This window comes from Corvus kubaryi, unplaced genomic scaffold, assembly GCF_017639235.1.
Source record: "Corvus kubaryi isolate FWS band 111438036 unplaced genomic scaffold, C.kubaryi_AGA036_p1.0 37391, whole genome shotgun sequence".
NCBI lineage: Eukaryota > Metazoa > Chordata > Aves > Passeriformes > Corvidae > Corvus > Corvus kubaryi.
In genome coordinates this window covers 7,342,947-7,358,803 of record NW_024581130.1, presented here as the reverse complement: position 1 = coordinate 7,358,803, position 15,857 = coordinate 7,342,947, and the positions used below count along the sequence as shown (strand labels likewise).

The following is a 15,857-nucleotide window of genomic DNA, read 5'->3' as shown; positions in this document are numbered from 1 at the left end:
AGAGTGTCATGACCAAGGACTTTTCAACCTGCCTTTTAAGTTCTAGTTGTCATGCTAAGCTGTGTTTCCAGCTTTGAGCCTATAAAACACTATCTTTCAGCCTCTTTCAGTTTGTGGATCTCCTAAATTTTTTTTTTTTCAGTGCTGTTCTGGTGCCTTTACAATGAATTTCAGTCTGTTGTCAAAACCGGGGGCTTTGGTTGGTTTTTTTTTTTTTTAATCAAAGAATATTCTCTGCTGCTTAAAAGAAAGTTTTTACTGCTCTTGAATTCTTTAATTTGCTACAGGTATCAGTGGCTGCAGTTTCTTGTGTCTGGCAGCAAAGCATCAGGAAAAAGCACCAAAGTGTGTTTTTTGCTGCTTTTCCAAATCTTCTGACTGTCACATTAGGTTATTCATGCGCTAGAGTGCAACAGGATAGGGAATCCCTGTCATGACCACCTGCAATCTCATGGTTGTAAAGCTGTTCTGGTGGCTTTTGTCCCCATTCTACACTGTATTGGAAGATTTTCCTAAATGAGCCTGGCTTTAACCTTCTCATAACCATAGCAGATGTAATGCTCAGACACTGTTAAGTGAATCCTGCAGAGAATTTTAACCTGTGAAATCTCTTTGCCTCTGTAAATAATGCTTACACGATTAGTTTGAAAATGGCAACGTTAGTGGAATTTTCCAAGTTCATCTTCCAAGTTTGGGTTTAGCAAAGTCTGCTTTCCCCTCAAAATGAGGCAAGACAAAGCAATGAGGAAGAGGAATGTGCTCTGTCTTCACGTTCAAGCTTTGTTCATGCAGTGACAGGATTGAACCCATTTGTCTGAATAGCTCTGCAATAACAAGACATTTGGTTTGTTTGGGGTTTTTTTCAAGCAAATGCAAAGCATTTCACCCTTCATGCAGCTAAATATAGATTGTGTCATTTCTAGCAGTTTTTCCATATATGGGCTCTTCTTTTTCACTTGTCATGGTGGGCCATGCTGGGAGAGCCATGTCAGAGGAGCTGTATGTGGTTGGTGTGCTCAACCTGGGCAGCTGGGATCCTTGTGTTCTCCCACATCCTTCTGTTCTTGTTTATCTCACCTGGAAGTGTGGTGGCCATCACCAAGAGGAGGTGGCAACGTACCAAAGCATCTATGCCATGTCTCTGCTTTTTTGTGGACCTGCCTGGATCTCTCCCCCACAGCTGCTGTGCAGTGCCAGGTAGCCTTAGCATCAAATAGCAAAAGCAGGGGCTGCGTCAGGAAACATGAGACAAGGACCAGCCGTGTGTATCTCACCAGAGAGATGCCTGAGGCACAGCAGTGCTGCAGGAAGGGCTCCCAGGTTTGTTTTTGTGCATCAGAGTGGACACCAGTACAGGTTTTCCTTGTCTCAGCCCTGTTCCTAAGCCCCCAGCACAGCAAAGTCCTCACTGTGTTTGCAGGATCTTGGACATTCCTTCTGTCTCTTAGCAAGAGAAAGCTGAAAATATCCATGGGTGCTCTGAAGAAGAGACTCCATTCCTACTGGCCCCAGTTACACGCCTGGGCATCCCAGGAGATCCAGAAATCCTGGCCCTTGCTCTTGCAATTGTCAGGCTGTGCCTTCCCCAGAGGTGCTACAGGATGGAGAAAACCGCATGTACCTTGTCCATAATTAGGTTCGGAGCCTTTCTGTAGCAGCTTCTGATCTCAGCACGTTTCTGCAACATCCCTTTTCTTAATTTGTGGGTTTCTTTAAATGTCCCTGTCACAGAGATATCATCTGTAGTTGAGGCTCTGACATTAGCATTTGCTTTTATTTTTGCTTGCTATCGCTATTGCTTTGATCCAGAAAGATCTTGAAGATAAGCATAGCTCTCTGGCTAGTTTAATGTAACAAAGAAAGAGTTCATATGAACATGAATCTTCATCAGTTTCTGGGGTCCTGCTGCCCCACACAGAAGCATCTCTCAGGTGTGTGCCCCATTCCTGCCTTGTGGCTGCACAGTCAAGCTCTCCTGTGGGCCACTCAAAGCCCATTTTAAAGAAAATGTCTCATGCATGAATGTAGGTGTGGATTGGACTGGTGAGCTGACCAGGAGATATTTTTGTCTCACCTCTCAGCTCTGTTCCCACACTTGCAGCTCTCTTCAAGCTGCAGGACCTTGCAGAGCCTCTGTGGCTGCAAACCTCTCCCTCTTCCAGTGCTGTCCAGTCCCAGTGCCCTGCCCTGGCAGCCTGGGCTGTAGCCATGGCCATGCTGCTGCTCCACCACAGGGGATGGATGGATGGATGGACAGAAGGGCCACTGCAGCTGTGCATTGCTGGAGCTGCAGGCCTATTTTCTGTTTGCATGTGTTGAGTTTCGGGATTTAGCTCTGCTGGCTACCTCCGCGTGAAGCTGGGCCCATGTGTTTCCCCAGTGAGCACTGACACACATTAATGACAGTAAAAATAGGTGTGCTGCCTATGCTTACCAGCCTGTGGAAAGGGGGATGTGCAGAGTTGATATGTACAGGTTTCTCTGTAATATTTCATGGGTTATTTCCTGCTTTACTTGCTAGCTCAGGTTTTCCCATCTCCCATGCTCCATCAAGGCCTCATGCCACGTATGGAATGAATTTCCATTTTCTTTTCATGAAGCCTTCAGCCTGAAAGGGCAAAATGGCTTGCAGCTCACCAAGTAAAAAAGGTTTTAGTTCACCTTCTGACTACAAGTTCTTGTTGTTTTTTTAATTTGGTCCACCTTCCCTCCCCCCTTTTTTTACTTGTGATTTCTGTTAAGCCTTACAAGGTGCTTTTTGTCTGCAGTAATCACACAAAACTCTCTGTCTCTATATAAAAAGGGGAACTGAATTCTCTGCCTAGCCAAGGGTGTTGTGAGCACTCATTAGCCGATGCTAGAAATGAATGCCTGATCTCATCTAACAGTTTCATTATATGTGAAATTTGAGAGTGTTGCTCTTAAAAGAGGCTGCCGATTGATGACAACACAGATTGTGTGTGTGCTGTGATCTTTATCCTGGCTGTGATTCCTTTTGGGGCTTTTTTTAGCTCGTGAGGATGTGAGGGACAGGAGAAGCCTAATGGGACTTCATATACTGCATGATGTATGGGGCACTTGCAGTTGGGAATATTGAAGTCATAAATGTACTCATTTGCCCTGGAGTCGCTGAGAGGGAGACGAAATACAGGACACCGCAATGTCACAGTCGTGCAGAGTCACTTCTGTAACAGCAGAGCGGCAGCAGAAAGGCCGTATCTTTCTTGGCTTTTACTGCAAATGTGTAAATGGGCTCTGGTCTCGTTGGCTGGAAGAGAAGGTGAACTTTTGCTGGATTAGTCTTTATGCAGATCCAGTTTGCTTCTTGTTTTTCTGAGATTCTGGACATTTTGGGGTGCTGTTTTGAACCGAGCCTGCACATGCTGTCTGTTCTGTCTTGTGTCTCCCCCACAGCACTGCAAGCCTAAGCTCCACCAGCTTGCCTTTCAAGCATGAAGGTGAAATGAAGTTGAATGTGCACATCCGAGGCAGATGGTTAGCCCCAGTCTTGCAGTGGTATTTGAGAGAGATTTTCTTCATGTTATTTCAGCAGTACAGAAGGAAATGAAAGTGTTTCTTACTGTAAATACTTTTTTCTCTCTCCCTTCCTCTGCACTGCTGTGAGTGTCTGAAGACTCACTTCACTGCTTTTCTCAGAGAAGTCTATTTCTGTCTCATCTTAGATCAGTTTAGGCCTGTCCTATGCACATATGATAAAGACAGCATATTGCTGTGATAGCCTTGAACCAAACTTGTAAGTTTGGGACACTTGGAGCAGGAGGTGAGATGTAATTGTCATTAATAACAAGTCAGAGTGGCCAAACCAGTGGCTAAAATGTGGAATTTATCAAGCATAGCCAGATTGGTTGAAAAATGGTGCAGGCAAGGGTTTTACCCACTTGTCAGAAGTGTGTGTGTACACGTGAATCCACTGTATGGAGCTTCCTTAAGGGGCTGTGTCTATGTCTGTGTCCAGAGAAACAAAAGGATGAGGTTCCAGCTGCACCCTGAACCCAGCTGTTGCAGTTATTCCCCAGCACATCTGCTAAGCATCTGAAATCATCCAGATGTTGGCTGTAATGCTACAGCAGTTTACTTCCTCCAGTGAGAGAGACAGTTCCTGCTGTGTTGTTTGTGTAACCCACCTCGGCACAGTGCAACACCCAGTGTGCTTTAAGCCATCTCAAAAAGTGCCAAGTATCTGCCTTATGGGGCCCTCCGGATAACTGGTTCACAGTGTTTCTTCAGGATTGGCTTTTCAGTCTCATCTCTGAGATTTGCTGGGGTGGCAAACAGAGCTGGGGTGGCTTTCAGGCTACATTCAGTTTAGTTTTGCAATGTAAATTAATTTCCCATAAGTTTTACTCTTTGCCTGGGTGGCTGTATGAGCCTTTTCTGCATGGCAGGTATCACTCAGTCACTAAAGGAGCCTGGCAAAGTTCACACTGGCAACACAGCCTTTGGGAACAGAAGGAGCGCCTTGTCCCACACCTCCTTCCTGCTGGTGAGACGTCAAGGAGTGATGGTTTCCAGTATTTCAGAAAATCGGCTGCTTTTCATGTGCAGTGCTATATCTGATTGGACTGATTTCTCCTCCCTGGGTGGGGATGCTGCACTTCGATAAACTAGAAAAGGATGAAAGAAATAGGTACTTCTCCTTTGCCCGCTCTTGGCGTTAGCATCTTCCAAAATGGGGTGAGCTGACCAGGAGATATTTTTGCCTCCCCTCACCTCTCAGCCCTGTTCCCACTCTCACAGCTACCTTTGAGCTGCGGGACTTTGCAGCGCACATTGTGGCTTGCATTGGCTCAGCCTGAGTTCAGTCACCCAAAACCTCGCAGGTCTATTTTGAAACATCATTCAATCTGTCCGCTATGGAGTTTCTTTTCTTTTTTTTCCACTCTTGCTTCTGACATCATTTCCCGAACACTATATTCACCCAGCTCAGTAGCCAGATCGTCTCCTCAGCATATGATGCACGGAGCTCTTTAAAATGGATTTCGGCTCTCCTTTTACTCTGCTCTGCTTGCTGATGACAATAACTGTTACTCAAGGTAAGTAGGATTTTTCTTTACGGGGTTGGCACAGATTTGCCTAGATGAGCAGACACCTTAATTTTGCTCCAAGATCTTTTAAGGACGCTACCAGATTTGGGGCGACATCAAATAGTGTAGCTGTTAATGCATGAAAGGGGAAGTCAGACCAGAGTAAGACAGATTATTTTTCTAGTAAACGAAGGATAACTAACAATATTGTACTTTCTGAGTGTCCTGCGTCTGCAGAAGCTTTCCAGCGGGGAATGTAAGGTCCTTGTACGCAGAGTGCTGGCTGGAGAGCAATGTGGTCCAGCTCCCTACACTCGGTGCGACCTTGGGTTAGTCCCCAAGCTGCTGTCGCCCTGCCATTTACCCATCTCTGATTTACACACAACAACTTAAAAACGTGCAAGGGTACTGTGAGACCTGTTCAAGTTAAAACTGCGACCTTCCTCTTTGGGTGAAAGCAGCTGTGCACCTGCAGCTGTTGTTTCTGCTACCCTCTGTAACAGGTCCATGGCATTGATGCCCTGAGGACCTTTCTTTGCACAATCTCTCATCTCTGACAGGGGCTGGTAGAGTGGTAGATGGTCATCTTAAATTTATGGGGAGAAAAGACCAGCTGTTCAGCTTTTTGTGTCCCTGTGTGCATGGCGTGCACACCGTTCCTGTGCTACTGAGGTGGGGGAAGTTGGACCTTATTGAAGGCATCCCACTCCTCTGATTTTCAATCACTGGGGATCCAACCTGTCACTAGGGTTGGGTCTGTCCCTCTTATGTCTCGCCTGGGCATTTGCCTTCCTGGGAGGCAGCTGAGAGGGGATGGATGGACACAAGCTTGCTCTCCTTTCAGGCTCTGCCATCCGGACCACTGCGGTCAGCGGCGACTCAGCAGTCTTTTCTTTGGGAATCCAAAGCCTGCAGAACTTCTCCAGCATGAGCAAGGAGGATGAGAAATGCGTTACAAATGTCCTAAGTGATACTTTGTTGGCCAAGTGTGGCACTTCTGCCACTAGATGCCTGAACCTGGAGAACGGCTCCCTAGTGCTGAGGAATGTGGAGAAAGACGATGAAGGAAAATATGAATTTGTTTTTCAGAACAACACCAGAAGTTTTGCACTGGAAGTATTTGGTAAGTGGCCTTAGCAACAAAAAACTTTTGAACTTGGGAGCCTGGTTGGAAGCCTGATGCCTTGATATTCTTCCTAAGAAACTGTTTGAGCTTGCAGGAGCTATAGGTGCCTCTGGGAATGATGCCAGTCTCCCTCCTGTCCCCTATGGCCTCAGAATTCCTGCTCCCTTTGATGTGCTCGCTCATACATCTGCAGGCAGCAAAGACAGAAACAAAGTCACTTCTGTACAGGATCCAGCTCATTGCTTGGGTTAATATGGAGAAGGCTTAGGAGGGTTTGTCCTCCTGCTGAATAGTGCTCTGGGCAGACAGAGAGCATTGCTCTGGTCCTCATCATCACCGCTCCTTTTGCAGGGCTTTCACTTAGACAGGCTTCTAAGATAAATTGAAGTGTACGAAACTGTAATGAAAATGTCTGAGCAAACTGCTCTCAGTGAAGACAAATGATCCCCTACGCCTTTTGGGTGCAAACAGGCGGAACTGCTGTGCACAGTAGGTCAAAGATGTGACTCCTTGGTATGAAGAACAGGGGCTTAGACTGGAAGTAGTCAAAGACTGCAGAAGTGTCCTGGGTTTTACCTCCATTTCAGTGGATTTGCTTTGGGAACTTTTGCCTCCTCCTTCTGTTCTGTTGCCACCCCTAAGCCAGGGAAAAACTTCCACAGCAAACATATTCCTGGAGGCAGGGAATTGTAACTGATGATGATGTCCTAGAATAAGAAAGTGATTTCTGAGGAAAGTTATTTCCATGGATGGATGTTCTCAGTGTTACTCCTGCTGTCATAAAACCATACCAGTTCTCTATCTAGTTTGTATTGGCAAATGTAGGAAATAGGTTTGCTATTGTAGAAGACTGAAAGAAAGAAGTTCAGGGAAATGTAGTAAGAGCAATGATCCATTGATTCATTCTAAAATGTCCTAGTCTGGGTACCCCATCTAACTGCAGGTGTCTTGTGTTTGTAGCCATGTTGGCCATGGTTTGCACCAGCTCCTCTCTAAAATGGGAGAAGGGGCAGAGGGACAGCAAAAGTACAAACCTCTGGTGGAGGAGAGGGCTGAGACTCTGTTATCTGCTGATTACAGAGGAGGGCTCTGGCTGGCAAACAATTTGGATGTTTCTACCATCCCCTCAGACCAGGGACTTCTATTTTTTGGTTTTTTTCAGTGTCAGTAAGGAAAACGAAGAGATGCCACATTTTGGTGGCATCCCCAAAACAGGGACCAAGAGTCACTAGCAGGGTGGGCAGTGGTAAGCATTTCAGGGCAGAGTGCAGGCACTCAAGAGTCTGGTTACTTGTTTTTCTGTTCCCTTTATACAATAAATGTGGTGGTACTGAGACTGCTGGTAAGGGATGCTTCTGTCCAGCTCATGTTCACTGCTGAGTCTTCTCCTCACCTCTCTCTTTCCTCCCTGTTCCCATTGCCCCATGCTGTGTGTGACCAGAGTTGACCATTGGTATCCAGTGCTTCCCTGATGGGACTGCAGAGTTGTCCTGCAACGTGGCCAGCAACGAGAACATGGTCTTTCGGTGGCTGCTGAATGGCACCCACCTGAATGCCGAGGGGGCTTGCATTAAGAATGCTGGGAAAATGGTTCACCTGGACAAAACTGAGCCTGGAAAGTTTGTATGTGAAGTTTTGAAGGGGAGCCATGTCACAAGGACCAGGCCCATTACACTGTCTTGCAGCTACGGTGAGTAACAGCGTCTCCAGAAAATCTTCCTTTTGGTCTCTTGCAGCAGCAAACCGAGTTGTTGGTGTCCTCAAAATACCAAACTCTTCTCTGGCATCTGCCTTCTATATTTACCAAATCCTGCCTTTAGAAAGTGATCCCTTGGTTTCCTTCTCCCTCTTGTGCCTTGGACTGACACAGCCTGCAACCACAGATGGGATAAGTTTGTTGAGAAAGTTCTTTTACCCAGCTCTGCAGCAAGGATGGATCTCCATCTGTCTCTTTTCCCACTTTTTGGTCATGGAGATTTGCACCCTTCTGTGCACCAATCCTCTATGCTCCTTTAGAAACACAGGCTGCTTCCTACTCTGAAAAGCATCCATGACCCAGATGCTTTCCAGTTTCTGTGCATCCCCATAAAACCCCTTCCCCTAGTTCAGCCCTGTTGCTGCTGGACTCAGCTGAAGTGTTTTGACTTGTCTCTTCTCCCCTTATGTAGGCCTGAAACATGAAAGATTTGCTGATCCATACAAATGTCTCTCCATCAGCCCCATACCATCAGGAGTGGGTAAAGACACAAGTCATTTACTGATAGAATGTAGGGGTTTCTTCCGCTCCATGTTCTTGCTCAGGCATGAAACTCTGCGAGAAGGCCGAGACTTTATCCATTTGCAAACTATTCATAAATGCTGAGTATTCTTCTTGAATGAGGCCAGAGTTTAATGAGACAGAAAATCTGGATCCTAGGGTATAATTTGATTTGCACCTCCAGTAGTGAAGGTTGTTCTACTCTCTGGCAGCAAAGATGGTTATCAAAGCTACAGACATAACTTAACCATAAGGTTTTTGACAAAATAGCTGTAATTAATTTAATCATCTTTGCCACTAAAGAAACTGTACTCTAGCATATTAGAAACGCTCCAGCTCCATGGCAGATACTGTCTGTTTTTCTGTGGCTGGCATGCAGCTGGTGTGAAAGCAAACTTCCTGATCTAAACCCTGTGTCCTGTGTGGAGGCATTCAGCAGAAATGCTGTGGGCTGTCCGTGCCTGGTCCTGTTGGCACCACTGGCCAATCTGTGCAAATTTGGCATTTGTGGCTGTGGAGCAGTGATCTGAATTTTGCCCAGTTAAATTGGTTGGAGGCTGTTCAGTGCAGTCAGACCCAAGCTGGCTGAGGCACTGGGGAGCGAGGATGTGAACATCCGTGAGCTGTTCAGTCAAGCCCTGTGATAAATCACACAAGTGCTGACAGATTCCATGGTTGATCCTGGGTGGCTGCCCAGTCCCTGTTTCCTCTTGGAAAGGTCACGAGGGAATTTAGTGATAGCTCTGTTGGGATGGACACACACATGGATGCGTATTTGGAAGGAAGCGGCAGCAATTCCACTTTTTAGTCACCAAATGCAACCACATTTCTAAAAAGTGAATTAAAGCAATTCTGAATACCAGTAAAATGAATTGAAGAGGGAAATGGGTTCATTTAATTTAATTGGAGGCTAACTAATTATTTTTGTGGGATATTATTTGCTCCAGGCAAAGGGCTGAATTTAGTTTTTCCGCTGTAGGTATAAGATCAGTGTAAAAACGTCCATTTGGGCAACCTGTTGGCTGATGAAATTAATTTTGAGTAATTGTTACCAAAAAGCAATTTGGCAGAAATGCCGTAAACGTCCCAGGCAACAAAGGGCTCTGAACACAAAGAATTCAGAAGTTAAGGAGTCAACATATATAAAAGACTTTTATTGATTAATCACTTGTTCATTGCTTATTTTTAACACAGTATTTTATCTCAAAAAGATCTTATTAACAAGCAGAAAATTTTTAGCAAACAGATGCAGGAAAAAATTTCCCACTTATACTTTTGACAACATTCTCTACGCTTACATCAACTAAAATCATTCAGTAAATTATTTCAGAGTTGCTGAAAATTTTTAATTTTGAATATGGATTTTTTGGAACTTGGTAACTCTTCTTAAAAAGACTGGAACAAGCACTCTGGAAATACCATGAGCACCTGTGTGCAGTTGTTTTTACCATCCTGGTGAGTAGGTAGAGTATGATGGTGTGTAGTATATCCTGGAACACTTAAAATTCTTCCTAGTCTCTGGAGACACGGAGCAATTAGTGCTTTTGAGAGCTTGAAAATAAGCTCCAAATGAGCCTGTTGGTTGCTGCAGTGCAGTGCTGTGCTGTGCAGGCGTGTGTGCTGCTGAAAAGGAGTTAAATTATTCAGAAAGGGATGGCACAGGCTTACCTAAGGAGTTTCAAGGAATTTATATTCTCGTTAAAGTGGAGCTGCATGGGGTTTTTTGCATATGGGAAGGAGAGTTTTCCTAGTGGCTACCCCAGGTTGGAGCAAATTGTCTCAGTGAAGGAGCAAGCCTGGATGGGTCTCCCTTGTGCATGTCTGTGATGCCCTCTACCAGCTGCCTGCTCAGCAGCAGCGAACGTGTAGGTCTGCCCTGTCAGAGCAACCCTGAGCAAGGGCTGCTGAGCTTGGTAATAATTACCACTGACTTGTGCTGCCCTTCTGCTCAGCCATCTGCAGCCCTCACTCCTGCTGCGTGTTCCGCACACTCCTGGCTGGGCAGGGGAACGGAGCGGAATCCTTCCCTGAGCAGCAGCGGAGTCGGGGAAAGATTTTTTTTCCTACAGCTCTGGCTCGAGTGGCCAGTCTTTGGTGCCTGAGGCAGTGCAGGCTCTGATGAGACTTGCTCTGGGGTTGGTGCACTCATTATGCTCTGATACTCATAAGCGGAGTCTCTGATACCAGCTCTGAGGATAGACTCTGCAGCTTTTCCTTCAGCTTCCTTAGGTCTCCCTCCTCAGCTGCCCGTTTTCGTACAACTTGTTGAAATGTAGTATCTTTCAAACCACCACCCTCCCTGCTAAATTTGGTTAAAACTTACAAATTGCCATAGATGCCAGTGGTCAGAGCAGGCAGAAGCGAATGCGCACAGCTTAGGCCTCTTCTCCTAATGAAAAATTCCATGCTATAATTAAACAAAGTGATAAAAATCACAAAGTGCCACCACTCACAGTATCAGCTCCCGTGATCCAAACCAAAGCAACAGTGACGTCCACGTGCTCTAATCTGGCTGTAGGGTTTCTCCCACTGGGAGAAAGGAGCTTGTCCACCACGGTACCTGACAATGCTGTGTCCTTCTCGCAGACCTGCTGCGGTACCCGGGGTTCATTTACATCCTGGCAGGGTGTGCAGCCGGTGTGCTTATCCTGGTGGTGGCTTTGCCTGCAGCCGTATGTTGCTGCATGAAGAGGAGACACAAATTCATCCCAGTGCCTTCAGGTGAGTGGGGAATGCTGTGACCCCCTGGGGATGAGTATTGGAGAGGACAGTGTTTGTGCAGGCTGGGGTTGACATGGCTTTAGAGTAAACTGGGGTCAGCTGGGTGGCTGCTTGTCCTCCAGCCTGTCCTCCCTTGACCTGGTAGAGCAGAAGTCTGCTTGCTGGTAGGCAGCTCTTACGGCTAGCAGGGTCTTGAATTAAACCCCACTTTTCCTTTACTCACCTCATACTTGTCACCATGTGCTCCTGGCCAGAAAAATCCCACAACAAAACTTTTCCTATGGGCAATAACATTGAACCTCATTCAGGTGTGATCCCGAAATGACCTGAAGGTTTCTGATGGCAGTCAGCACCAGTCCCTGAGTGCAATCTGCCCGTGCCACCTCAAGCTGTGATCCTGCCAGCATGGCCAGGCTGGTCTCTGTCAGGTTGGCAGTGGCCCTCCATTCTCGGCATCTGTCCGCTCTGGGAGTGGAGCCAGTGCCACATGAGGAGGGGATGCAGACACGTGTTGGGGGTCTGGCCTCACAGCAGACCTGCCGAGGCTGGGGGCGTGGGAGGCCTCTTCCTTCAAGTCTCTGGCTTTGGTTTTACAGAGGAGGAGAAGGATGATGGATTAACAATGTCAGTGGTGTCCAGCGAAGGCATGAAGAGTCCCCCCAATGGAGACCGTGTCGAGGCTCAAGCTGCCCAAACTGACCATCCTCCGAAGCCTGGTGAGTCCAGTGACTGGTGTGAAGTCAGACAGATACCTTATTTAGGAGGGACACAGTGTTTGTGTGCGGCTGGTGGGGGTGGAGGTGACAGTAGAGAGGGGCCTGGGACATGCCAGCACAGGGAAGGTGCTGCAGCTTGTCCAGGAGCTGCAGCAGGGCATTTTTCAGTACCTTACTCATGCCATGAGAGGTAGGGGCAGCCATCCCACAAGCATCCCACAGAGGGTGCTGCCAGCAGGCTGCAGACTGCCTGTTCCGCTATCTCCCGTGTTAAAACACATACCTCAAAACCAGCAACCCCCCCCAAACTCCCCCAAGCAGTTTTCCTGCAATTTTCTCAGCCCTCTCCCCTTCTCATCAGTAACGTTTTATAAAAATCGGTGTTGTTTTTGTAAGCAGTAATCTTCAGGACAGCATGAACCAATATGCTGAGCTGTAAACACAGCTAAATCCCATCAAAGCCAGAGGCTTGTGTATTTTCTTAAATTGAGGCTGAAGTGGGAATATGGTCACATTTCAAATTCTTCAAAGAAATCGAGCATAAACCCCCACAGCTTTAGCACAATATGGTCAAGAGAGTGCAGTCATAAAAACCCTTCAGATATCTCCTGTTCTGTAAGTGCTTGATATTAATACTCCATTTTTTGCGTTATCTTTCCCTCAGTTTTGTTACCCAAATAAAAATGCTGGCAACGCCTTGCCTAGTAATGCACCATCATCAGCTGAAGTAGGTTTAGCAGAGATGTCATGAACTGGAGCAGCGTTACAGAGGTCATAGCCTGGTCTCAGCACTGCTGTCTCCATTTCTGGTGTCCTTCACTGTACTGTGCACAGCCTCTTGTAGCTTGGCTGTGCTCCGTGTGTAACCTTGGATGCTCTTTGCTCTGCTTTTAAAATATTAAATGCTACTCATGAAGATAGAGCAAGAAAGAGGGGAAAAAAAAAAGTCTTTCAGGTCATTGTTTAATATTAATATACTTCAAGTGTAGAGCTTTTAATGAAAAATTCACACATTAGAAGTTTGACTAAAAAAGTAGCCCATATTTAAATTTTTTACAATTAAGTAAAAAGCAGAGGTATGCGTGGAAAGTAGGTGAGAACATACTAAATGTATGCTCTTAGCCAGCTTTAATTATTCAGATGTAAGAGAATAGATTTGGCTTTAATATTTTGGTACTAAAGGTTTGGTACTAGCAGTACTAAAGTACTTTGGTATTAAGAGGCCAGACACCTTCAATACGAAAGTGCCTTAAGGCATGATGGATAGCTCAGTAAATGATTAGTTACAAAGAACATTGAAATTTGACTTGCAGATACCTGGTGAGGGGACTGAGTGGATCAGGCACCCTGCAGCATTAGGTACCAGGGGAAGAATTTCTATGAGGGTGAGCCATAGTGTGGGCACTCATGAACCATTTCTCCCTTTTCCAGATGCTGCCCAGATTGCTCAAGGTGTTGAGCCCCAGCCACTGGCAGAAGAAAACTTACCAGTGCAGATAGAAGCTGAGGAAATGCCGGATCCTGAGGTCATAGTTGATATGGAAAGCCAGGAAGATGCCTCAGACTGTTTCCCAGATCCAACTGATGACTGATCTGACATGCTTGCTGTTCCACCCTGAAGCCTGTGACACTTGTCCTTTGCATCCCATAGTCTCACTGTGTCTGGAAAATGTTAGCAGGGAAAAGATGTTAGGTGTCAGACCTTCTAACCTCATTTAAAAAGAAAAAAGAAAATATAGAGAAAAGCACACGTGTGGCTGCAAGGCTGCACTGCCGTGGCCTGGCAGGTTCACTAACAAATAAAGCAGGGCAGCTCTTTGATGCTTCGCCTGATAACAGAGCTGCAGCTAAACTAAGGAGCCCCAAGGGACAGCCTGGAATGAGACGGGCGGCTCCTCCTGCTCCCTGCCCACCCCATGCCTTGCCGTGTCTTTGCCAGCCAGGGGCAGGCACTACAGGCAGGTTGAGGTGGCCTGCCAGTCCCAAGGCAGAAACCAAGGACCTGCCAGAGATTTCCTGAGAAAGCCTCTTCTCGGGAGACTTCAGGGCATCTTTTCGCAGGCCCTGCCAAGGAAGCTCAAAGGAGGTCTCAGCTCGGTATCTGCCGTGCCCGGTGCTTATCTGAGTCACTCCTCTGAGCTCTGTGATTTGGCCCTCACCTCTTGCTGCCTGGAGCAGGAGCAGTGGTGGCGGCTTGAAATTTGACTTGCAGATGCTGTGTGTAGACCTGGGGTGATTCTGGCTTTGCTCACCTCTTGGTGCCCCAAATGACAGAGGGTACAGGTGACCTTTCACCAGAACCCAACTGCTTGGGCTGCCCCTGAGCTAAGCCAGCGCTGGCACTCGCTTGCTTGCCTGCAGCAGGAGGGGGCCTGGGGCTTGGGGCTGCAATTTTGGCAGAAACCTTGATTTAATGCTGAGATTGTTTATCAGTGCAAGCATTAGTGCCTTTAGTGTAATGGTTTAGCTACTGCAAGCTGATGAAGCTGGCCATCTGCCTGTGCATGTGGGCTTGTTCGGCACTGTGCTATTTGCACAGACAGCAGCAATTTATAGAATCTCTTAGGTAAGTCTTGCTGCTACACATGTGCTGTTCTGCTCAGGGGAGGAGTGCCTGTGGAGCAGCGGGGGTAGACCTGCAGGGAAGAAGGATGTGGTGAGGAGAGGGCAGGGACTTTTTCATGCAGCAGGTAGCTGGGTCCCAGCAAAGCTGCCCGGGGCTGCAGGGAGTGCTGCAGGATGTGCTGCCAGAGCAAGGTATTTACTGTATAAGACAATTTTAGCAGCCAGGGTGAGGTGTTAAATTGGTTGTCGGTGTTAAATTAGCCTGCTGGGCTAGAAAGGCATGGTAGAGTAAAAGCAGAGATGGTACAGATTGGGACCAAAAAGGATGGGAAGGTATGTACTGCGTTCCTCTCCTCCCTTGCCATTTCATCCCTATTTTATATTGTGCTGACAGTGTGAATCCCTTGGAAATGGATTTAAGACATGCCTGGTGAATGCCATCCAAGGAGGGCTGCGAGCACCCCAGCAGAATCCGAACTAAACCCAAGGCTTCTCTCCCAGGCGAGGGAGCTGGCGGGAAGGCTGCACGCTTACCTGGGAGTCCTTCATCTCTGTGTACTTGCCAAGGCTCTGCATCAGTGACACCCAGCCATAGGTGATTGTTCTCCTTGTTTCCTTGTCCCGTGCTGTGTTGGTGGTGATTCAGCCTGCCTCTGCTCTTAAAGGCTGCCATAGGAATCAGATTTTCCACGGTGAGAGGGAGGTGATAATTCTTTTCCTTACGGTGCTGTTTTAACTCCTTTCAGTATAAACATTCCTCAGAGGCTGTGAGTTGAATGACAAGAGCGTGACACAGAGCTCTCGGGGTGGCAGCACAGAAGCAACGATGCTGGGTGAACTGTGTCACCGGGCCAGTGTCACCAAAAGGGGGACAGCCAGCTTTGCTTCACTTTTGCACTTTCTGGCAGGGGCAGGAGGGGACAGTCGACTCCAGCAGATGCTTCAAAGGCTCAACAGTGCTCTGAGCTGCACTGGGGAAGGTGGCAGTGTTTCAGTGCTGAGGCTGAGAGAGCTGCCAGCCTTGTCCTGCTGGGCTGGTGCATCCCGGCTCCAGCTTGTCCTAGTGCTGCCTTCCTGCTGCCAGCCCTGGGAGGGCTGCGGGTGCCCAGCAGCAGTGAACACCACCATTGTTGTAATCCCAGTCCTGGAAGGATTTTTCCCGTTGAGATGGGAGTCTGAGATGCGAGAGGTCTTTGTGAGACAGATTGAACCATGGCTGATTTTCTCGCCTTTACAGCTGAAAGTGCCGTTCAGCAACGGGGCAAAAGTTTCTGTTACTGTGAGGTCAGGAGAGAAGTGATGCAGCCTGTGCTCTTCCTTTAACTCTGTGTTCATGCCCAGCTATTGTCCTTTTTTGGTGGTTTTTTTTTTCTTTTTCCTTTTTCCCTGTGATTCATTTTATTCCAAATAAAAAGATCTGTTTTCTA

General features: G+C 47.1%; 1 protein-coding gene across 1 annotated transcript; it reads left to right on the top strand.

Moving 5' to 3' along the window:
• Positions 1-4,535: 4,535 nt before the first annotated feature.
• LOC121669314 lies at positions 4,536-15,857 on the top strand. Its single transcript, XM_042038084.1, has 6 exons — positions 4,536-5,054; positions 5,890-6,168; positions 7,613-7,861; positions 11,015-11,149; positions 11,746-11,865; positions 13,297-15,857. Exons 1-6 carry the CDS (start codon positions 4,994-4,996, stop codon positions 13,455-13,457), a joined length of 1,005 nt encoding a protein of 334 aa, XP_041894018.1. The 5' UTR covers positions 4,536-4,993; the 3' UTR covers positions 13,458-15,857.